Source organism: Ostrinia nubilalis, chromosome 18 (assembly GCF_963855985.1).
Source record: "Ostrinia nubilalis chromosome 18, ilOstNubi1.1, whole genome shotgun sequence".
Lineage (NCBI taxonomy): Eukaryota > Metazoa > Arthropoda > Insecta > Lepidoptera > Crambidae > Ostrinia > Ostrinia nubilalis.
In genome coordinates, this window is record NC_087105.1 from 7,409,329 (window position 1) to 7,434,254 (window position 24,926).

The window sequence follows — 24,926 nt, forward strand, 5'->3', positions numbered from 1 at the left end:
ATATTCTATTGACAACTCACAGTGACCGGATTGACGATGCTCCACCTGGTGGGATAAATTCACAGGGTTTTCCCATTTCTATTACCTTATACAGGGTGTTAGGTAAATGGGTATATGAGCCGACACTAGCCCATGTTAACATGGTCATATAAATGGTATGGTGAAGTCAGAAAATTGATATCATCATATTTTTTTTTTAATTTTCATACAAAATAAATTTTATAAATTCCGATTTGTATGAAAATTTAAATAATTAAAATGAAGATATCAATTTTCTGACTTCACCATACCATTTATATGACCATGTTAACGTGGGCTAGTGTCGGCTCATATACCCATTTACCTAACACCCTGTATACTTCGTTAATTACCTTAAATATAATCAGCAGCAGCGTCTGCCCGCCCTCTTGCTCTTGCATGAGGCGCGCCGGGCCGCAGCGCACGGCGAACTCCGCCAAGCAAAGCAGCAGCGAGCCCGCCAGAGGCCGGGCACCCTCGCGCGTGCTACTGCCTGATAGCTGCGCCAGACACGCGCATATCCACCTTATTATTTTACCTGGACAAAAAAGATTATCTTACGTCAGTCCTTATAAACATAATAAGACTGTACAGTTGTAAAATAGGACCTATAACAACAGCATAAGATGCCTCAATGTTTAGCTTGCTGTGCATAAACCTGAATGCTTAAATATTTTTGTAACCTTTGGCCAATGAGCCGCTATCCAATGCCAGGTTACAAATGACAGATGACAATTCGGTAGTAAATGTGAGATTATCGCGGTGTGCTACATTACGCGCTCTTGTATCATAATAGGATACTACTCAACATTGAATCTACACTAATAACACTTGTCAGCAAATAAATAACACAGACTTGAAAGAATGCTGGAAAAAGAGTAATGAAGAATAACAATATTTTCGGTGGCTTACCAGCTAAGTCAGGATATTGTTCCACTATTCGATCGGTGTAATCGGCTAGGACCAATATGCAGTCGCTGACGACTTTCGCAATATTTTTGTTTTTCATCTGAAACAACGAAAATTAGGAAAATTAAGCGGGTATATCTTGTCTAATAAAAACTATGCTAACAAGAAGTTTCACAAGAATGACCTTGGTCAAAACCGTAGGCTCCGTACCAGTGATGGTGAAGTGGTTGTTGAGTTGCGTGTCACCCGTTGGTTCGCTATCCTTCCCTACACCATAGACGCATCGTGCCGCCGCCGCGCCCTCGCGACGGCACACGCGAACTACAGAGGTCTAGTGTGGCTCTCATAGACTCCTTAGTCCTTACCACCAACTTATGTCGCGTGCCTACAGTGGCACTGGTTCGTAATCCCTGCCTTGTGGCTAGTTCACACTATTTACGTCTCGGCCAATTTCCCGCATAGTGTAATTAAGCCAATAAACTATAGACTCCTTACCATGAGCATCTGCAGCAGACACGTGACGTACGCCGGCAGCCGCTCGCAGTATGTGCGCGCCGCCAACAGATGGCACACGTGCGCGGTGAGAGCGCATGCGCCCGCGCATCGTGCCGCCGCCGCGCCCTCGCGATAGCACACGACAACTACAGAGGTCTAGTGTGGCTCTCATTGACTCCTTACCACCAAATTATGATGTCGCGTGCCAACAGTGGCACTGGTTCGTAATCCCTGCCTTGTGGCGCAAGTACACTATTCGGACAATTGACGAGACGAAGCACTAGAAGTATGGGCGACGCACGGGTGGGGCACGGAGAAAGTAACTGAGATGGTGTTCACACTATTACGTCTCGGCCAATTTCCGGCATAGTGTAATTAAGCCAATAAACTATAGACTCCTTACCATGAGCATCTGCAGCAGACACGTGACATACGCCGGCAGCCGCTCGCAATATGTGCACGCCGCCAAGAGATGGCACACGTGCGCCGTGAGAGCGCATGCGCCCGCGCATCGTGCCGCCGCCGCGCCCTCGCGACGGCACACGCGAACTACGATGTTTAGGACATGCTCCTGAGGACAAAACAATTAAAATGAGGAAGGTATGAAGCACGTAATAATTTGAGGTCTGTAAAAAAATAAAATTTTATCATCATCTCGTAAGTCATTTATTTCTTGCAACTAGGCTTCTTGAAAGCGCTATTATTAGGACATTGTCTCCACTGCAAAAGAATGATCATTTCCAATTTATTCAATTTATCAAAGGCACAAGGATGGATTTGACCCATATTTCCCACGCCGACGAGTCAGGGAGATGCAATTTTCATATTACTCCCTTATTTGCCTCTTACAAAATTTATAATATGAGATAAATCATAAAACTACATTCATCAAAGAAACAATACCTTCAGATCTGGACAGGACACGGTGTTGTATTGGTGTGGATACGGCTGGAGCATGGGCGCGCTCATCAGCCCGTCGGGCAACGATAATAGCGAACCGAGAAACGTTACGGCCGCCGTGCGCGGACACTGCAAATAAATTATGCGTTCAGTTGATTATGTTAAATTAGCCAAACACAGGTTGTTTGGCATAGGTCATTGCGAGGACGCTCGAATGAGGAAACAGTTTAATTAATTAATAACAATCAGTGAACAACATTTGGCGTCATCATCTAAAAAGGAAAATAAGTTGCATTCTGATAAATAGGCCCAAATCTCCATTTCAACTCATGCACAGATTCAAGTCTACGATTGTTTCACAAATAGTGTAAATTATTGGTGTTTCACGAATACCCAAAAGATAAAAAACAGAATCCGGATTTTTTATATGATTTTTTACTGTCTTCCTCCACAGCACTACATAATAACACACTATCGTGCATCATTTTAATTATTGTCAACACATCAGAGATTTTAACTAAAATAGAAAATCTCTGATTTGTTATCGCGTTAAAACCAGTGTCTTTATATTTTACTTGAAATGGAACGCGAAAGTTTAAAATCTTATAAAATATCAGAGTTTTTGTTGCAAAATCGTCCCTGTCACAGTTAAATAGGATGCCATAAAGTTTAACTAGACGTGCCGTGGTCTATGTTTGTTTACTCACCGAAGCGCCTTGTTTACTCACCGAAGCGCCCATGTCGGAAGAGTTGAGCACGACAGTGGAGGCGTGCACAAAGTCTAGTAGCAGCAGCGAGTACCCGTCGAGAGCCAGCGACAAGTACCGAGGGGCTGCGTATTCTACTAGCACGTCTACCACGGAACGATCCTCGCCCGTTAAACCTGGAGAATGGTCATCAATTAGTAGGCAGACCGCCATCGCCGGCGCAGCGCGGCGAACACGGCGCGATCATAGGCCAATGACAGGTCGCGCGACCCATGCATGACAGTCCTCGCGACCTGTCATTGGCCTATAAGCGCGCCGTGATCGCGCCGGTGATGGCTGGTTAAATGAAGCGCTACAGTTGGTGTTTGAACTTTTACAAAACAATTTGCCAGATAAGGATAGTTTACAATAAGCACTGAAATAAACAAAGATAAAATGAGAAAGAGACAGTATAACAAAATTGAATCGCTAAGCCATATTTATCAGACTTTCTTGCGCATATAATGATAAGCTTATAAATTGATTTCAGGAGTATACATCGGATCTCGTGAAGGATGCGGGAAGCACCTGGATGCGGGCAGCATTGGACTAGTCGTTGTGAAAACCTTTGGGGAAGGTCCAACAGAGGATATCCTTCGGTTGAAACGACAAATCTGTCTGTTTTTTACTCATATATATCCGTGGGCGTACCCAGCTTCTGCAAGTGACACCTCCCAGCCCTTGTACATTTAGTTTTACACTTACCATGGTGCAGTGCCCGCTGGTAGAGGTTGAGGTGCGCAAGGTGTAGTCGGTTGTTGCACGAGGACGGCGCACCCGGGCCCTGCGCTTGCGTCGACTCGCACAGCAGCCGTAGTGCAAGAAGTTTGCCGGCCCTACACGACAGGTTAAAAATATAAACTACTTAAAAAAGGAGACATAATATTTTTAAGATCAAAATTTTAAAAACGATTCTAGGAGTCTAGTAAATTCAAAAATAAAAATCAAATCAAAATCAAAAATATTTATTCAGTTTAGACCACAAGTGGCACTTATGAAATAGTAGGAAAATAAATGCCATGTGACAGTCCAAAATATAAAAAAAATGTCTTAATTTGTTTAGTTTTATGAATTACATAGTTACAAATCGACAAATATAATTTACATGTTTTATTATCCATTTGTAATAGGGGAGAGTTCGGTATATTGTACCGCCGGGTAAATTGTACCACCCTCATATTTCGTAAAGTATTTATTGAATGTCTGTAATTGCAACACTCAGCGATACACGACTAAATTCAATTAATATCGGTCATTTAGTTTTTGCCGTGACAACTAACACGTGTGTTTTATTTTGAAAAGTATTTTTTCATTGTTTTCAAGTAACTTTTGACAATGCATGTTTAGTTTGTAATTTTGTTAAATTTAATCACAGGGTAGTTCTAATATATTATTAAGAAGCGTAAATTAGTGTGAATTACAATTATTTGAAACATTTTTCGGTATTTATAAGCTATATTTTTTAAAAGAACTATCACCTAGTCGGCTAAATTGTACCACATCAAGTTGTATGGAACTTTAAGAAAGGATTTCGATTTTTTTTTAGTTAATTATATTTTGAAGTTATAATAGCGTAGTTATGTTTGACTAACAATAAATGAAAGCAAAAGACTGGCAAAGTAGATTAGGTACAAGTGTGCGTTACGATAATTGGAATTACAAAACTTTTACTCAAAATCATGATAACGTGTAAAAGAATATCGATTGTCTATGTTATTAACTACTGTTCCTTTTCGTTACCTAATTTGTTAAGAATGTATCGTATAATATTTTGCCACAGCTTATTTATAGGCTTGAAATTTATTGAAATCCAATTTAGTAACCCTGTGGTACAAATTATCGAACCGGTTGGCTAAATTGGACCGAAGCTCTGAACTCGCATTTTGTTGATTTGTGCTAAATATACAACAATTATGTTGATAAATACCTATGAAATAGTAAGTTGAATAATTTCTCTTTAATTATATACCATGAACATTAGCAAAAACAAAAGAAAACTATGTGTAAAATGGGATTGAAAAATCTGGTCCAAATTACCGGACTCTCCCTTACCAAGCAAACCTTGCAGTTGAATATTTAGCACGTAGACGAAAAAAAGAACCTTAAAAGTTTATTTTCTAATATCTGCTAGTTTAGTAGTGATTTGAAATAAAGTAAAAATTAATACACACTCAGTAGGTCAATTAAATAATTTTAAAACTAATGACGTAAGTTTGATTTTTATTCATCATTTTTTATTTTCTAATATTACTAACCTGTGCGAAGGCGGCAAGGCCTCGGCTTCCAGACACCATCCCGCCACGAGATTAAACGGCACATGGATCTCCGTATTTCCATTTAGGGTTTGGTTTGCGCTTATCTGAAATAGAAAACTATCTTGAGCGATAAGATCAAAATATTTTGCCGTTTTCATATCACAAATGTATCCAGTGTGATAATAATAGAATGCTATCGATTTGCGTCTGTGTGCATTCCCAAAATATTGTTCCTTTCTTTTCCTGGAATGTTTATTACAAAAAACTTTTGATGTTATTCACTATTGTTAATATTAAACGATGTTAGAACACTATATAAATCACGGGTAAGGACTCTTGCCTTTTCGTCCACCGAAAAATCTACTTCACTGGGCGATGTTTTCAAATTCACATTGAATGAAATATCCAAAAATTGGAACGGCATTATTTTAGGTTCATGAACACATTTTTTTAGTAACGTCAAAACCTCAATCTGTCAAATTGACATGAACAAAAACAATCGAGATTGAATTATTTCCAAATACCCTCAATAAGTGCGATAATTCTTATTGTTATTTACGAACTCCGCAATTTTTTTGTAAATGCTCAATATAAATATCTACTAACTCCTAAAATGTTTTCGACTGAATTTTGAATAGATTCCTTAAAGCTTAAACTTTGTCCAAAAATTTAAATGTAACAATTAACCTTTCGGAGCCTCCTCAGGAGTCTCCTTTTTCCTGCTCTTCTTTCGCATGGGCACTCCTTGAATACTTTCGAGTTGGATAGCAGCTCGCACAACCTTAGTAACACCATGCACGAAGCCCGCCCGACCTTTGACTGGTAATAGTCACTTCTTATAAAAGTCAACAAAAAAAAAAACAAAAGAAATATTTTTCTAACACAACAAAGGATAAACGCGGCAATGGATGGCTATGAATGTTATGATTGAGAAATTCTACAGCGCGCCAAACGTCGTGATATCGAATGATAAGTTATCCCAGCAAGCCATATTTGAGATAAAAATTAACAGATGCCCCAATACCTATTAGATGACACGATTTTATTGCGTATGTGCGATTGGTGTTGGCGGTGTGAATGGCTTTGTTATTTATGTTTCCTATTTTAACGGGTAAATGAACTTGTTTGTTATAATATTCACTTTAGATTTAAACGTATGGGGTCACACGTCCCATTGCCGTCTTGTATTAGAACAAACATGCAAGCGAGTGGAAACTATTGATTCGCTACACTTAATCTTTCGAGATAAGTTGATTTATGACGTAGTGAGTGGACGCTGCATACCACTTTATTCATGAGGCAAACATGTTTTTTCACATTCATATTCAGAGAGCACGTTGAAACTTAGATAAAATAATATTATACGCAATAATATGTATTCTTTTATGTATTCTTTTATATCAATCTTTGTTGACAGTATCTATTGTTTGAATATTTCAATACATCGTGATTGTGATTAACAAACAATAATAAAATTGAACTATTTTAGGGCCTTTAAAACGAAATAAATGATACTGAAGGTTAAAAAAAGTTATTTTATTTAAACCAATATTAATATTAATTTTGATCTGTAAAATCTGCATAAGTGACTATTTAAGCGCTGTGACACAGAATAAGTAATAGTACAGGTACAGAAGGATTACTCCGCAAGACGATTTAAATAAATGCGAGTCTTGCTACGACGCGATACAGTGGAATTCAGCTCGCACAGCACTAAGTACCTACAATTTTATTCACCTACAAGTTTTGTCTCTTTCTATGTCTCTACATGGCCAACATACCTTTCAGCATCTTTGGGAAGCGAAAAAAAAGATAAATCCGGTAGATTTCTTTTCGAATTTAAACACCCGAACGCCGCACAATAATATTTCTTTCTCTTTATGTCCATTTTTAAATAATACTTCGATTATAGAATTAGGTACTACAACGCACGCCAGCGTTCTGACGGGCGCGCTCGTGACACTCGACTGATATAATACCCGCCGGCGGGGCGCTTCGCTGTAGGTAATTATCGTATGTACCGCGCGGAGTGAGCCAGGCCTGGCTGTGATAAGATATTGCAAAATGCACCCCACCATCATTACTTCTGCGGACTTGTGTCCGTCCCTTGTGCACCCAGTCTTCAATGCTGTAGTGTAGTCTTATGTTTTATAATTTCTACGCCAACAAACTATGGCAGAATATGTAGATCTTTTTCATTATAAGAACTATTGTAACCACATTCTTTGAAATAAACTATTTTTCTTCTTCAATGTGTATTGCTGTAATGTTATACATGTAGGCCTTGTTCAGATACGCGCGGTAACCGCGCGGTTTGTGGGTGGTTCTCATTGGCGAGGCACTGAGGCGGTAACCGTGTTTCGATGCAAACCTTCCGAGAACTGCCCAGCAACCAGCAACCGCGCGGATTCCGCCGTGTCTGAACTAGGCCCTAGACTCGGGCAACCCACCACCACCCATGGCCATTCTAATCTTCCGGTTATAAGACCTATACTCGGGCAGACAACCTTGAGCAGCGTGGAGTTGAGATGTATGAGGTAGTTGTATAGCCGCGTGCGTATGCGGGTCGCGCAGCTTATTAGGGGCGCCGAATTGCTCTTTCTAAAGCCTGATCCGTGAGCACGTAGAATTTTGTCCAATGACAATGTGGAGTTGAGGTGTATGAGGTAGTTATAAAGATGCGCGTGTGCATGCGGGTCGCGCAGCTGGTTGGGGTCGCCCAGCGCTGCCAGCATGCGGCTCCATAACACAGCAGCGACATCAGGCAGCCGCCATTCTTTACCCCCACCCTACCATCAGTCGACCTAGTCTTCAATGCTGTGGAAAGGGACCCACCTTGAGCAGCGTGGAGTTGATATGTATGAGGTAGTTATATAGATGCGCGTGCGCATGCGGGTCGCGCAGCTGATTAGGGGCTCCGAACTGCTCTTTATAGCTTGCTTAGTGTTCAATATTGTAGATAAAGTGAGGTCGCCGAGCAAATAGAATTTCGTCCAATGACTCCAAGCTACCCATCCTTATCGCTCGCGCGTAATTAGCTCGGCGACCGGTCTTTAGACTGTAACCTGTAACCATGTATGACTCACCTTGAGCAGCGTGGAGTTGAGATGTATGAGGTAGTTATAAAGATGCGCGTGCGCATGCGGGTCGCGTAACTGGTTGGGGTCGCCCAGCGCGGCCAGCATGCGGCGCCATAGCACAGCCGCGACGTCGGGCAGCCGCCAGTTCTCACCCCACCCTATCATCAGCGTCAGCCGACCTAGTCTTCAATGCTGTGGAAAGGGACCCACCTTGAGCAGCGTGGAGTTGAGATGTATGAGGTAGTTGTATAGATGCGCGTGCGCATGCGGGTCGCGTAACTGGTTGGGGTCGCCCAGCGCGGCCAGCATGCGGCGCCATAGCACAGCAGCGACGTCGGGCAGCCAGCCGCGCGCGGTGCCGCCCAGAACCACGCCCACGCCTTCGCCGCCGCCGCCGCCGCGAGCGAGCTCCACGCCCGCGAAGCCTGACCCGCCCCCGCTGCCTGAGTCGTTCTCCGACCATTCTAGGGCGGGAAAAGTAAACAGAGTTTCTTCAATCGCTTTGTATTGTTTTCAATCGTACCTATTTTGTTTTTAATAGAACAGCGTCATTGTCGATTTAAATGTTCCATGATTCCATGCTTATACGAGCGTATTATCAAGTGGTTAGTATAATTGATTTCGGATTGAGTTAGAATTATTATACTCTGACTTGAGTGGTCATGGACTAAAGGACATTGTCAGAAACGGCCTCAGATTCCTGGGCACAGCAGTAAAGTATCAAAATTGATCTCTTACTTTTTGAATACATAAATATTAATTAGATTGTAATGGACACTTGAGGATTAGAAAATGAAATAATAAAAGTCTTTTATATGTATTCCATAATACTATGACGACATCCGGACATTTTAGGGCGTGGCCTGCTCCATATCCTATGAAGTTCCATAATTTGTGTCGATAAAATCTATGTAAAATCGGCACAAGGCAATGCCGTACTTCATTGTTAGGAATCCACGTAATAGTGATGTTGATTGCGGTCATCATAGACAATAAGATACCGATCTTGTAAATAAAATAAATCGTCCAAATTGCTACAGTATGACTAGATTTTAATTAAAAGTTAAAAATATATTGCACGATACTACAAGAAGCTATCTAATGTGTCCAACTGGTCTAAAAGGTCATGAATAAAATAAAAAGAATTGTGATCATAATACTGATATTGACAATGACATAAATATGGGATCATCTTTAATATATCTGTAACAGTTTCAAAATCCGATGAAAAATCCAATGCCGCTTAAAGTGAGAGAAATGTCTAAAGTTCTAATAGAATTGAAAGTTTTATTCACTCAAAATGCTTATAACAATAATTGGTAATACATTTCAAATATTAAGTACCTACCTTTATAATGTATCGATAGAACCAAAATGATGTCCTCTCAGTTTGGAAAGGGAAAACCCAGGATTGGGGGAGCGCTCCAGGCAATTTTCAGAACATTTCATAGGTGGTAGTAAATAATATTTATTTTATTATTAAAATTGAATATTTTGATATTGATAAAATTGAATATACCTTTCGATTCAAATACCGAATATTTTTCAATCGATAAAAATTATCGAGAATTGTTAATAATATTCAATTAAAAGTTGTTCAATCCCTAGTCATGCATAGACTAAGACGGTAACCATGGAGATAGTTAGTTTGGTAAGTCACGTGTTAAATGTCAAGAGTGGAAAGTAAACATAGGATTCATGTTATTTATTTACGTGCAAAATGTAAGTAAGTAAATGATAAAAGTGGAACGCCGAGCTATTTCCAAAACCCGTCCAATATTATAATACAATTTGGCTGCGACAACTACAATACAGAACATCTCCCAAATCGATGTGCATACAATATTATAATACAATACTAGTAAGTAAGAGGTTATGATAACAATATTGCTATCAATAAGTTTATAGAATTGGTCCGCCAGGAATAATTGTTCTTACATAAAGATTTGTGTCATTTAGAACCTAGAAAGTATTTTTTCGGCACTGTTGATCTAACGGCGAACAATGTATGGAGAACGAACATTGTCCTTTGACCAATGAGGGTTTTCGCGTATGAAAAATCCGCCAGATGGCAATACGTAGACACGAGGTCCAAATGCTGCATGATTGGTTATTTTTGACATGACATTGACAGATATGTCAAAATCCACCAATCAGGCAGCAGTCAGACCCCACATCCACGTCCCGCCATCTAGCGGATCTTTCATACGCGAAAACATTCATTGTTGGAAAATGTAACAAAAATGTGTTAAAACACAGTTGAATACAAATTATCTTCTTATTGATAAAAACTGTTTCTTACCGACATTGCCACCATCTGATGCCAAATCAATTTGTAATGGAGAATCTTTGATTGAACTGCTTTCCACTCCGCTAGAGGGCGCTGGCGAAGGAGACCGAGATCCTGAACAAACAATTAAATAGATATGTAAAAGTTTTCTAAATGGCAATAATAATTTAAAAGTATACACCGTGTTACTTTGCATTCTTGCCATATTCACAGAGATAAAAGTAGGGAACAATACCTATTATTTAGGATAAACAAGAGACTCCTATAAAGAAAGTACACTAAGATTTTAGTAAATTTGGTTTTTCAGTACAAATTGGAATAAACCAATTTTGTCTCGCACGTTCTACAGGTGCAAGTGGAATAAACCTAGTGGGCGTGGCCTAGTTCTTAATTTTATGGCTTTGGGTACCAGCCTTTTTATCCAGTCATAATAACTATTTTAAAATACTCTTCAGTTGATTTCAGATTTTCTTTTCTACTTTACGGGCTTAGGACCGTCAAAAATACGTAATAATTAATAGGGTTTCAATTAATTTACAACATTGTACCCTATTTTTACAAATTAATAAATTAAGTATGAAATGAAATCACCTTATTCACAATTAATTATTTATTCATAAGTTCCTACTTACAAAGTTTACGTACTGCGAAGCAAGTGTTCAAAGTGTCCTCCGTTCTGATGAAGGCACAGTCTAGCACGGCGAAGCGTAGGTTTTTCGCTTTAGTTTTCGCAACACATAAACGTTTTGTATCACAGTTTCACTAAAACAATCCTTTCATGTAACGCGTTTACACTGTTTATCTATCCAGTCGTTTCAAGTCACTCCAAAAATCCATTGGTGTCAGGTCCGAGGATCGTGGTGGCCAAGCTACTGGACGTACACGTAAACGTATTATTCGCGCACTTGACGTCCTTATTGTGGGGGAGCACCATCCTGCTGGTAGTAGAGCATTTGGTGTAACGCTAAGGGTACGTCATCAAGCATTTCGTCTAAGACGTCTTGCAGACACTCCAAGCACCATTTTGATTAAATTATTCGTTGTTTGAATACACTTCAGTCATTTTTGTATTATTTTTATTTATAACGTAATTTGTGTTTGATGGATTTCTCAGTTTTTTACAAGTGTCAAAAAGACATTTTAAAGAATAGATTGCAATAGATATTTAAAAATACAATAAAAAGTAAAAAAGTCTCCATCGCCATCGCCAACAAGTGATGTGCATGCGTTACGATAATTAGTGGTGTGTTTAACAGATTGTCGATAAAATAAAATACTCAAGATTAAAAAAAAATTTTTTCGGGCATTATTTTTTTACGGATTTGTGTTCAGTATCAGTAATATAGTAACCTCTGTAAATATGGCAAGAATGCAAAGTAACACCCTGTATATCGTGCATGTTTTAAGACTTACCACTGGCTGAATCACGGTCCTCATTTTGAACCGAATGTCTCAGTGAGTCCAATGAGTACCATCTTCTTGGCTTATTGTTAGGTTCTTTGGTTTCTTCTGTATACAAAAAGAAAATATGATACCATAAGTTCACAATACAATACGCAGAAATAGCTTTTCATTATTAAACCAATAAATATTGTGATATTGCCCTATAATAGAGTTAGATACTGACCGTTGGAGAGCGCAGCAGCGTGTTTCCCAAGGTGCGGGTCGCTTCTCGCGCGAGCCAGCTGTCGCCGCGTGCTGCCCGTCTCTTTGCGTTGCTGCGATTCATGGCCCACCTTGGGGGACTTGCCTGCAGGCAAAATAATTCTATTTTATTGAAACGATCGATGGGCGGAACATAAATTATAATGGTAATGCGATTTATAGCCTGACCAGGAACATAAAAACCCTGGCATAGAGGCGCGTCAATTGCATTTGATAGTGCAACACTGAGTACAGTCGTACCTGTGTTAAATTAATAGGCTAACTTTATGTATCAGGATTCAGGATTACGGGCTAATTTGATATTTTCTTAAATTAACGAAAAAATATTATTATAGGTAACCGGTTTTAAATAAATTAAATGAAACCATCAATCGAGCTAGTAGGAAGTATTTTATTATTCATCAATAATCAAATTCAGAACTTGAATATTCAACTGCAATGTCTGCTCATGAACGCTTCAAACTCGGTACTTCTTTCCCAATTCCATAAAATTCAACACTTAGAAAGTGACAAACAATTTTAAAATTGGTAGTTGAAACAAACCACAGCTAATTTTCATAGTGGACTGTACTATACGATAAACATGCCAGTCAATTTGACAACCTTTGTCAGAAACATTATTCAATGAAAATATTGTCCGAACCCTTAGTATTTCTCTTCGACAAATACTTTAACACATTGTGAACCACTTTTCTTTCACGACTATAAAAAGATTTTAGCAATTTAATTCACAAAATCAATTGCGCACATTTAAAATAAAGTTTGTTTACACTTTGACAGCAATAGACTGACATGCAAGGTGACATGTCAATGAAGTTTTCAGTTACTGTTGCCATTAAAAGAAATTAGTACCATTAGTTTTCCGCAACATGGCGAGGGTTTTTATGTTCCTGGTCGGGCTATACATACGGAATATTGTACGGCGCGGTCTTCGGGGTGAGTCGCGTTGCCTCTGACTGCTAGAAGTGACGTCTTACCTGACGTTCAGTCATCATCGGGAGCCATCAGCGGGAGCGACGGCGCGGCAGCGTAGCGACAGCTCGGCAAGTCGCGGGAGTTGCTATAAATGCATCAGTAGGAGCGAGAGGTGTCATCTCTTGTGACGTCACTCACCCGTCGTTCTGGCGTCTAGCTCAGTCGCGGGAGTGGTGCGGCACATGCGCGACCGCGAGTCCGCTGCACTTATCTCCAACAAGTCGATGCGAGTAGGCTATAGCTGTCTATTGCAGACACGAAAAGAGAGGTCACTCACCCGGCGCGGCGTCCTGGCGAGCTATAGCTCGGCTGCGGGGTAGGCGGGGGTGCGGCACGGGATGCGGGGCGGGGGTGGCGCGGCGCGTACGTGACCGCGAGTCGTTGAAGTTAATGCCTATAGCTGTAGTAGAACTAAAGCCTGGTCCGTGAGCACGTAGAATTTGGTCCAATGACCGCAAGCTGCCCATCCTTATCGCTTGCGCGTAATTATGTTGCTGTCGCGCTCGCACACTCACTGCGGGCGCCCGTCGCACAGTCGCGACAGCAATATAATTACATGCGAGCGATAAGGATGGGTAGCTTGGGGTCATTGGACAAAATTCTACGTGCTCACGGACCAGGCTTAGAGATGTTATCCGGAGTGACGTCAATCACCTGGCGTCCTGGCGTCAGCTGGTGCAACAGCTCGTCCTCTCGGCGGGCGGGGGTGCGGCGCGGGCTGCGGGGCGGGGGTAGCACGGCGCGCACGTGATCGCGAGTCCGCTGCACTCGTCTCCGACAAGTCCAGCGAGTTGCCTATAGAAGTAGCATGCATCTCCAGTGACGTCACTCACCCGGCGTTCTAGCGTCAGCTGGTGCAATAGCTCGTCCTCGAGGTAGGCTGAAGTGCAGCGCGGGAAAGCGCGGCGCGCGATCTCGAATTCACCGCGCTCATCTCCGACAAGTCGAACTAGTCTGTTATAACTGAACACAGTATATTCAGTGACGTCAATCACCCGGTGTCCTGGCGTCAGCTGGTGCAATAGCTCGTCCTCTCGGTGGGCGGGGGTGTGGCGCGGGCTGCGGGGCGGGGGTAGCACGACGCGCACGTGATCTCGAGTCCGCCGTACTCGTCTCGGACAAGTCGAGCGAGTTGCCTATAGAAGTAGCATGCATCTCCAGTGACGTCACTCACCCGGCGTCCTGGCGTCAGCTGGTGCAACAGCTCGTCCTCTCGGCGGGCGGGGGTGCGGCGCGGGCTGCGGGGCGGGGGTAGCACGACGCGCACGTGACCGCGAATCCGCTGCACTCGTCTCGGACAAGTCGAGCGAGTTGCCTATAGAAGTAGCATCTCCCGTGACGTCACTCACCCGGCGTTCTAGCGTCAGCCGGTGCAATAGCTCGTCCTCTCGGCGGGCGGGGGTGCGGCGCGGGCTGTGGGGCGGGGGTAGCACGACGCGCACGTGACCTCGAGTCCGCTGCACTCGTCTCGGACAAGTCGAGGGAATATACGTGTCTCGCCAATACTCGTGTGAGCGTCTCCATGGTTTTCTGTTCAAGGAATCGTGTTTATTTGAAGGCTTCTAAACAGTAGTGGACAAGCTGTTTAGAGTAAAAATGGTGTTAGAGCGCGGACGTGCAAATCATATAAATTCGAAGTTTGAAATGAGGGAAAATACATTTGGTACATAGAACAAAAAATATTTATTTCATAATCGAAATCAAATAACTTGATTCGTCTGAAAACAAAAGCGTGAGAAGCTCCATTCGTTAGTAGACATATTTACATTCAGGTTAGTAACGAACCATATACCGAAGAAAGCCGCCTGCAAGTCCTGCAACCTTATAATACACAAGCAAACATTAAAATTGTGACATTTCTTCATACCGCCCACTCTTTGATCAGGTCTTCCCAGTGGGTGAGCCGGGACAGTAGCTCCATGAAATTTTGCCACAGCTCCGGTTTGACGGCCACGTTCAGGTTCGCCTTGATCCACGTCACTATCAGAGTCTGGAACAACGCTGGTGCGAGGAACCCACCTATTTTAATATTTATGCGTTAAAAAAGGCAATATATACATAATTAAAAGCATCATTTTATCAAAGCCGGTACATACCTAATGATTCTTGTTTCCGTTTCGGTGGTACTTTCGTTAAAACAAGCGATGTTATTTGCAGAAGAACCAGTAACAGTTGTTCCCTGGAGGCAAAAATGGAAAAGTTAAAGTTAGACAATCTGAAAAAAATTAAGGATCTTTACTAACTAAAAATAAAATAGAGAATATTGAATCCGTACAAGGTGGCTAAGGGACAAATATGCGAACATTAGGCTTCGCCAACCCGTTTGGTCAGCATGGTGAATGTAGGTTGTAGGCTAAATACTCTATTTGTCTGTGGTTTATTAGAGAGGGTCGTGCTCCTGCAGTGGAGACTTAAGCTAAGCGTCCACTTGTCGGTATCGTACGCACCGGACGCATCGTACAAAACGGATAAATGTTTCACAGTGCGTCCACTGTACCGGCAGCGTACGGATTACCGACGGTGAGTACCAGCATACGGATTGACGATGCCAGTTCATTCGGATTTTCATAGTGAACGCACGTGTGGACTCTATGAGAATGGAGTAAAGCGATGAACAATTGGCCAACGATGCAGAGCGAGCGTCGGACTGCGTCCACTGATCGGCATTACGTATGACGTCATCGGCAGGCATCGCAAAAGTTGCCTCTCGGAGCATAGGTGTCGGCATTGTCGATGTGCGATGCGTACGATGCGGACAGGTGGACGCACTTATATGAGTTTCTATATAAATAATACTACGATCCGTTGCGTGCGATACGTCCGATGCGTATGATACAGACATGTGGACGCTTAGCTTAAACGACCTGATGAGGATGTCAGGAGTTGATAACGAGCCCTATCGAAGTTCAGTGGTCGACGGTGTTGAAGTTCGCGCTCATCCGATTCAAAGCCGGTGCACGATATACATGATTATGTGCCAAGAATATACATGATATATGACAACAGGGGACGTAGTATGAGTTTATGTCAAACGTATTCGATGTTAGCTGCGTAAAAAGTGATATTAAATGGTTGGTCATTGTACAGCGCCCCTAGCGGAACCTTTCAAGAACTTAAATCTTCATTTTTTTTAACGCGCTCACTAGTGACGACGTTAGATATAAACTCACACTAACGCCCGTATTCACAAACATTACTATAAGGTCTCACTGTGCGCGTGGACGCACAGGGTGACACACGAACCAATCACTGAGCTTCTATTCAACGCTGTGCGTTCGATTTGCTGCTTCCCTTAGGCAAGCATCGTTTGTGAATACGAGCGTAAGCCCTCAGTCTACACGATATATGACAAGAGTACATACCATGAGTTGGCGTCCATAGCAACATGCATGACCATGTAGCGGTAGATGTTGAGCACGCGCTTGCAGGTGTCGGTCTGCTCGTCCAGCAGCTGCTGCTGGCTCAGCGCGCCCGGCGGCGCCACCGGCGACGGCGCCGCCAGGAACACGTTCGCCGCTTGCGTCATGAACACTTGCAGAACGTTCTGGGGATGATAATAATAAATCAAATCAAAATTATCTTTATTTTTTTAGACTAGGGTTTCTCAATTTTTTTTGTCGGAACCCCCGTACTACTCCGCCCGCACGCCCTGCCCCTCCCTTGTGCGTAAACAAGTCGGTGCGCGCGAACAACGTCGATCACGAAACGTGGGATAATATTTTTTACGGAACCCTTGCAGCCTTTCCACGGAACCCCAGGGTTCCGCGGACCACCTTTCGGGAACCGCTGGTTTAGACTAATTAAATTAGTACTTATAAATCGTCAAATGCTCTTAAGGAGCCTATACATGTCTCATTCTTTTTTTGCCCTACCAGCGCTTCGAGACAAACATTTGGCAAGTGCTGAGAAGAAGCGCCGCAACAAACTCAGTCACCACTGTCTGCCGGTTTAAAAATATAAAAAAGTAGGAAGTTACAGTAACTTCCTGCAATGTGAGATAACAATAACAATGTGAGAATTGAGGTTTCATGGCGGATTTAGTGGTAGTCGTTGGGAGAAAACCCAGTTTTGACGTATGCGTATGCGCATATAAAGGGATTCTTTAACATAATATTCAGTTCAACTTGATTCGTGTTAAATTAAATGGTTGTAATTAAATTCGAAAATGTTTGGTTGGTGAATAATATAAATGTATGACATAAGCATATTATTTGATATTTAGATTTTAGACGACAGGGTGAGTGACTGTGATATACTCATTTATCAAGGTTGGGAAGCCATTTTGCTTGACAGATACAATACAAACGATGCAGGAAAAAGATGTAACTTTTCCTTACGTTATCATTTATCATTATGCATAATTACCATAATAAGGCGGCAGACTTACCTAAATCATACTTGTATATTAAATGTTATCTTACTAAATTCCTAGCTTCTGCAACTTTGTGCGCGTAGAAATAATTTTACTTTATTGAAACAGGTTCATTTTGTAATAAGGATCAATATGCGAACGTCAGGCACCCCTACACCGTATGGCTAACGTGAGTGTAGGCTAAATTCTCCATTTGCCTCTAATAAATTGGACAGGTTCGCGCTCCTTCAGTGGAGACTAAATGACTTGATGATCATGATGCTTACCTGCAGGCCGGCTCGCACCATGACGTTGTCGCGGCCCACGGCGCCCAGGTAGGAGTCGTTGCGCAGGCGCCGCGGCGGCGCTAGCGGCTCGCCCGCCGGCTGCTCGTACGTAGTCTCCGTGAGGAAGATGCTTACCTGCAGGCCGGCTCGCACCATGACGTTGTCGCGGCCCACGGCGCCCAGGTAGGAGTCGTTGCGCAGGCGCCGCGGCGGCGCTAGCGGCTCGCCCGCTGGCTGCTCGTATGTAGTCTCCGTGAGGAAGATGCTTACCTGCAGGCCGGCTCGCACCATGACGTTGTCGCGGCCCACGGCGCCCAGGTAGGAGTCGTTGCGCAGGCGCCGCGGCGGCGCTAGCGGCTCGCCCGCCGGCTGCTCGTACGTAGTCTCCGTGAGGAAGATGCTTACCTGCAGGCCGGCTCGCACCATGACGTTGTCGCGGCCCACGGCGCCCAGGTAGGAGTCGTTGCGCAGGCGCCGCGGCGGCGCTAGCGGCTCGCCCGCCGGCTGCTCGTACGTAGTCTCCGTGAGGAAGATGCTTACCTGCAGGCCGGCTCGCACCATGACGTTGTCGCGGCCCACGGCGCCCAGGTAGGAGTCGTTGCGCAGGCGCCGCGGCGGCGCTAGCGGCTCGCCCGCTGGCTGCTCGTATGTAGTCTCCGTGAGGAAGATGCTTACCTGCAGGCCGGCTCGCACCATGACGTTGTCGCGGCCCACGGCGCCCAGGTAGGAGTCGTTGCGCAGGCGCCGCGGCGGCGCTAGCGGCTCGCCCGCCGGCTGCTCGTACGTAGTCTCCGTGAGGAAGATGCTTACCTGCAGGCCGGCTCGCACCATGACGTTGTCGCGGCCCACGGCGCCCAGGTAGGAGTCGTTGCGCAGGCGCCGCGGCGGCGCTAGCGGCTCGCCCGCCGGCTGCTCGTACGTAGTCTCCGTGAGGAAGATGCTTACCTGCAGGCCGGCTCGCACCATGACGTTGTCGCGGCCCACGGCGCCCAGGTAGGAGTCGTTGCGCAGGCGCCGCGGCGGCGCTAGCGGCTCGCCCGCCGGCTGCTCGTACGTAGTCTCCGTGAGGAAGATGCTTACCTGCAGGCCGGCTCGCACCATGACGTTGTCGCGGCCCACGGCGCCCAGGTAGGAGTCGTTGCGCAGGCGCCGCGGCGGCGCTAGCGGCTCGCCCGCCGGTTGCTCGTACGTAGTCTCCATTAGGAACGGCGGGATTTCTGCCACCTTTCGAAAGAAAATTTTGTTATTTAAATAAATTAGGCTGGGTTGCACCATCTAACTTTAACTTTAACAAACGTCTGTCAAATTCCATACAAAAAGTACCGGTTATCTTCATAGTTACCGTTAAAGTTAGGTGGTGCAACTCAACCTTAATATATTATTTTTGTCTATTTTCACTATAAAAATTAACTGCTTGCTACATACTTCACTTAAAAATCGATCCACAAAAATTTTTATACAGAATTTTTAAATATGCGGCGTTACGAATACATTTGTCTAAGATTCAGGCTTCTCCGCGGCTTAAAGATAAACGGTAAGATTAATGAATAAAGTCGTTTTACCATGCGAAAAGTACACTAAATTAACCACATAGCTTATTTTTTCAGACACAAGCCTCCCGTCTGGCCAATGTGGGGAGTGTAGGTAATTTATTTCCTTTTGGTAAATTGGATAGGGTCATACAGCATGCTCCTGCAGTGGATACCAATGAATGACTTAATGATGTGCACCTGATGATCTAGATGAAGACTACGATACTCACGTTCATCTGTATCCAGTCCTTGTAGAGCGCGATGACGCGCCGGACGGCGGCGGCGTGCGCGAAGGGCAGCAGGAAGGCCTGGCGCAGCACCTCGATGGTGAAGTCCACGTGCTCGCGCGACGCGCCGCACAGCACGTCGCGCACCACCAGCTCTGAGCTCAGTTCTTCGTACATGCCTGACGCTGCTGCAACCACATCGTCATCAGGATTTAGTAGAACATTACATCACATAACACTCCCACAGTTAGTACTACCATAGTAGTTACGAGAAGAATGGGACCCTAATGCTGCTGTTAATAAGCGTTAAGTGACGTCACAAGACGTGTTTCTTTATTAGGCTCTGTTTTCGCGGTGCACGAATCCCGGGCCGCCCGGGCAGGCGCTCTGCGCCAGGCACTCGTCACGTGCGCGGGCTCACGTTTGGAAGGAAACCCATCTCACACTGCGCTGCTAGCTTATATTTTGATACAGAGACGCGTGTGTGAAAATGCAGAAACTAAATAAATGTAATATTTTTTACTCCTTGTGTATGCTTCAAAATCTTACCTGACTCTAAACTGGGATGCGGCGTGTTAGAAGCTGAGTCATGCGACGAGGCCCTGCTAGAATCCGACGGGTGTCCCACAGTGAAAGAGGTCTCCTCCTCATGATGCAGCGACGCGGCCGGAGTCGGCGTGCCCGAGTGCGGCGCGTGCGAGCCCGTACTCGTCATGGAGGACGGCTGGCCGCCATCGCTGCCCTGCTTCTTCATGAAATGCGCGTAGCTAGCAATCCATTTAATGAGCGTCACGCGGCAGATCACGAAGTCGTCTTCTAAGATGTTGTGCTGCACTGGCAGTTCTAAAAAATAATAATTAAAATAATTAAAAAGTTGACAATCAGATACTAAAATATGTTACAAAGTACAGACGACAGCACATCATTACCCATTTTTGTTGTCCTATTACAACTGCATAAGACACAGTATTTACCTTGAATAAGTGCCTTCGTCTGTACCTTTTTATTTTAATTAAAAACGTAACTTACCAAGATTGGGTTTGTAAAGAGAATTTTTGTGATTAAACTGAGGACAAATTACGGGCAAGTAATATAACTTGAACTTTTCCAGCAGAAACGCGAAACATCTCATGGCCTTGGTGTGAGAGCGATCCCTCCATTGGATTTTAGTGATCGACGTCGCCATGCCATCGAGGAGGATCTCGAAGAAATATTTGGTTTCATTGTCGACTGCTCTCTCGTTAGTACTCGCGGGCAGTAAAGGTTGGATCTCAACCGTTTGTACGGGGTTAAGCGCATTTGTGTCGTGGAATATTGACGCCGAGACGTTCGCGATCTTGCCGATTATGCCAGTGGATGTTTGTTCTACGACGACCTTTTTCGCATTGTCCGCTGCTGAGCTAAAATTTGGGTGTTGCAATATGTCTTCCATACTGAAGTCGCCTGACTCGTGTGAAACATTTGCGGCCACGTCAAAGGGCTTGGCTTTAAGCGGGGACCCTGACGGCTGTATGCACGGCTCAGGTAACCCCGGAACGAGGGAAGCAAACATCCGATGTACTTCGATAGGCGCATTGTCTCCTAGTGCTTGATACCATAACAGGAAATATCTATAAAAATAATGTGCAATATTTAGTGGAAGTAATATACACAAAATATAGTTATTTCTTCAGCTAGTGTTAAAGTAGCAGTACCTTATAGCCTCTGCTCTTAATTTTTGTGAATTCCAACTATGGAGGAGTTTTGAAAATATTCTCGTCAGCGAATGCAACTGCCATCGTTTCCCGATCAACTCCGGCAGAAGACATAATACTTTTTCTAGTAGGGATAAAGCTCCCTCTAACTCTTCTCGGCCAGCCTTGTGCACTAAAAATTAAAAACACATAAGTATTTATGGAATAAGGTAATACTTGGGGGTTAGTGTTGGTTAATTAAGCCAACCATAAACAAACATCAATCAGCCATACATTAAATCATGACATTAGTTTCAACTTCAAAATAACTACATTCGGGGTATAATGTCAATGAAAAGTGAATATTCCTATTTACCAACTGGACATAATATGACAAAAGTTAGTGCCCTTTTTATTACCTGACTATCGAAAGGGAGGATGATGTATCTTAAATGATTAATATATCATGCAACTACTGTAAATGATGTAACTATGCAAGGACTGACAATGAAAATAATGTTAGGATGGAAAACTGTGGCAAAGGTAAGGATAATCAACTTTTCAATACTCCATTAATTTAGTTTCAATACTGCAATATACTTAAAAAAATGTGCTCTACTATTGTTTGTTGGCTTAAAAAATTAACTTCCAAGTTATAAAAAAAAGATAACTTGTTTACAAAAATAAACTTGTGCAAAACCTTTGCTTTGATTTATGAACAGTATAAGTGGTTGTTATCTCATAGTGCAATGATAACAAATCCGATGCCAATGGATAAGCAAGCTCTATGAAACATGATAAGATAGCAGCATCTACCACAATACGGATTACTGAAGTACTATGACAATGACTGAGGGACAAAATAATGATGTTTTATGATCACTCATTGATGTGACTAATATACCCACAACTCACCAAGATGGAAGGGTAGTTCTGTATGGCAAAAAGAAAAATAACAAATAAGTTTTAATACCAATTTCTGTGATGTACAAATTTTGAGAACATAAAATAAAGTACTATCATGCTTTTCTGTTTAAAATCAATCAAGAAAATGTGGCAAATTCATTACAAATAGTACAAGTTTTACAAAACAATAAAACTTGTATTATTGAGCAGAGACGATGCACAGCATCTGGTGAGAGATGCGTCTACTTCCGGTGTAGTTTTTTACCATTTTATACCTTAAATGACGTCATTTCCGCAATTATTTAATAGGAATTGATTTGACTTACTTCCGTTTGCCGCCATTTTAGTCACCTGGGGGCGAGCTTGCTCGGAGTTCTTCATAGAGAGCTCACCAGGAGGCCTTCTTGGGATGCTGTGCATCGTCTCTGCTCAATAATACAAGTTTTATTGTTTTGTAAAACTTGTACTATTATTCGGCATGTGACGATGCACAGCATCTGGTGAGAGACTTGTTTATTAGCTCCTGGTGACTACTTACCAATGGCGCTATGTGATGAAAGTTTTCGAGTTTCTGTAACAGAACTAGATTAGAACATGATTAATTCCAGGGTATTAACATGTTTTGTTTTAAATGCCCAGTGAGAGCAGCACTAATATCACAAAGTAGGAGGGTTTGTACTTTTGTATGTTTGAAATGAATAAACTGGAAAGCTACTGAACTGAATTCAGAAATTCTTTCCTCATTAAAATGCAGATTGAGTGTGTATTGATATAATTTGCCCGCATGGCAGTAAGATTCATGCGAGTCATCAACATAAGTTTATAATACAGGCCTACGATGTGATTTAAGAGTATCCAACATGCTTTAGATCTGTTGATTGAAAGTTATTAATTAAATAATATGTTATTTGGTGTATCGGTCGTAGATCAGTTAGTAAAAGTGTCTGCCTATATTGCTATTATTGTTCTGCCTACGCCAATATCTCATCAAATAATTTCATCTATGGCTAAATATCAACCCAAATTAAATATAACACAACGAAGTCAACAATGCCAGGAGAGGTTTTAAATCCAACAACCTTTATACTGTTTTTATCCATGTAGATTCCTAGTATTACTTGGTGTTGAAAAAAAAATGTGTTATTATATTCCGCTGTTTGCCTCTGCTCGCCTGATTCCAGTAACTTACTTACGCAACCGTAGCAAGGGCATACCTATGTTGTTTTTTGGGATTTGCTGTCATTTTTCCCAGTTGTTTGTACGATGCCGTGACGGTGCCGAACTTACTCGTAGGTCAAGGTTTATTAACTTAATCTTGAAATTATTCAGGTGAGACTATGTTTTATCATGTCAGCAGCTGATGTAGATGGTAGGAGAAAAATATACATAAGCTAGTCTGCGAGAAGCCTCGTAAAGGTCACATTTTAGATACCTACTGTTGGGTTTAAGGCCTTTATCAGGAAGTGAAATTGGTTAAGCTTTTATGCTTAGTAAGAAAATTAAAGTTATCTTTAATATAGTTTTAGATTAGTAATACCAGCCCCCCTAGACAAGTAGCACTTATTGATCGAATCGAAAATTGGATACGTTATAACTTCATATGGAAAAAAGAAGGCTAATCGACCATCCTTCGACTGGTTTGCGATTTTAAGGTGAATTTTGTCTAGACCCACAGGGCATAAAGGTAGTAGAAGAGTAGATAAACGATTTAGTCTAGCAAATAAATCTTGCTGTCGAGCTTTAAGAGGTAAGTATAATAGCTACGACTGTTTTCCTTAGGCCATTAGTTTAACCACCAAAGCCAGGTTATTTTATAAGTTTTTAAAGTGGATTTTTGCCAGGTATGTTTTAGGAACGATACCTTATTACCCCCAACTCAACATACTAAAAACATATTACATATTACAAACGTAACATTACATGTTACCTGATCCTGACGTGGAGGTCACCCACCATGTGGTAAGAACATGGTGGAGATTCTGTATTTTGAGGGTCGGCCTCGAGCCCTGCTAAGAAAAGCCAGAAAGGTCACTTCGAGGTGCTAAGCAGGTACCTTTTGCTGTGGTGAGAAACGGGACAGCAAAGATTTAGCCTAGTTTACCACCATAGCCACCCTGGTTGAAGTCGTTGCAAAGGCTGCTGGTGAATCTCTGTGGGGTCTCTGGATATCCAGTTTCCCGAACTTTTGGAATATTTACCTTTGGATCTGAACCCAGGAGTATCACTAAGTAGGTTGTTTTCCCCGTAAATCGACCTAGATCGTCATATAAATTTGATTGAATCGACCTGGGAGATAATATTTTGCGCTGTCAGAGCTATTTTTACCCGACTGAACCGAAAGGAGGTGATGTTTTTCAAGTTGAAAAGTTAGAGAGACAGTTCCAATAGAGGCTCTGAATGTGCCCCTTCCTCCCTTAATTTCGAGTATAGGCTATGCTTTGATTGTCCGATAGCAAAATTAGTGAACGCACATGAAATGAATGAAAGAATGAGAAATTCCCCATCGCTGATTATGATTTCTGATATTTTGTAGACATCCAGATGGTTGTTAAGAGATGCTGAGTTGGAGTCTTGTGTATTGGATCGGTTGTGTAGGGTCGAGTTGTGATGAGCCCTC

General features: G+C 42.8%; 1 protein-coding gene across 1 annotated transcript in view; it reads right to left on the reverse strand.

Moving 5' to 3' along the window:
* LOC135080879 (probable Rho GTPase-activating protein CG5521) overlaps nucleotides 1–24,926 on the reverse strand; it is a gene marked incomplete at its 3' end in the record, with an annotated part of 42,996 nt that overhangs the window by 15,322 nt on the left and 2,748 nt on the right. Inside the window, exons 3-26 of the mRNA XM_063975607.1 lie at nucleotides 22,319–22,336; nucleotides 21,425–21,596; nucleotides 20,760–21,340; nucleotides 20,280–20,573; nucleotides 19,734–19,918; nucleotides 19,052–19,195; nucleotides 16,696–16,877; nucleotides 15,430–15,512; nucleotides 15,201–15,352; nucleotides 14,683–14,863; nucleotides 12,321–12,443; nucleotides 12,107–12,202; nucleotides 10,706–10,807; nucleotides 8,614–8,867; nucleotides 8,410–8,550; nucleotides 6,011–6,235; nucleotides 5,324–5,427; nucleotides 3,774–3,904; nucleotides 3,051–3,205; nucleotides 2,326–2,451; nucleotides 1,826–1,993; nucleotides 1,423–1,548; nucleotides 931–1,027; nucleotides 372–556 (exon numbers count right to left, since the gene is read on the reverse strand). Of these exons, the coding sequence (XP_063831677.1) occupies nucleotides 372–556; nucleotides 931–1,027; nucleotides 1,423–1,548; nucleotides 1,826–1,993; nucleotides 2,326–2,451; nucleotides 3,051–3,205; nucleotides 3,774–3,904; nucleotides 5,324–5,427; nucleotides 6,011–6,235; nucleotides 8,410–8,550; nucleotides 8,614–8,867; nucleotides 10,706–10,807; nucleotides 12,107–12,202; nucleotides 12,321–12,443; nucleotides 14,683–14,863; nucleotides 15,201–15,352; nucleotides 15,430–15,512; nucleotides 16,696–16,877; nucleotides 19,052–19,195; nucleotides 19,734–19,918; nucleotides 20,280–20,573; nucleotides 20,760–21,340; nucleotides 21,425–21,596; nucleotides 22,319–22,336 (4,025 nt within the window). The remainder of the gene's footprint in view (nucleotides 1–371; nucleotides 557–930; nucleotides 1,028–1,422; nucleotides 1,549–1,825; nucleotides 1,994–2,325; nucleotides 2,452–3,050; nucleotides 3,206–3,773; nucleotides 3,905–5,323; nucleotides 5,428–6,010; nucleotides 6,236–8,409; nucleotides 8,551–8,613; nucleotides 8,868–10,705; nucleotides 10,808–12,106; nucleotides 12,203–12,320; nucleotides 12,444–14,682; nucleotides 14,864–15,200; nucleotides 15,353–15,429; nucleotides 15,513–16,695; nucleotides 16,878–19,051; nucleotides 19,196–19,733; nucleotides 19,919–20,279; nucleotides 20,574–20,759; nucleotides 21,341–21,424; nucleotides 21,597–22,318; nucleotides 22,337–24,926) is intronic.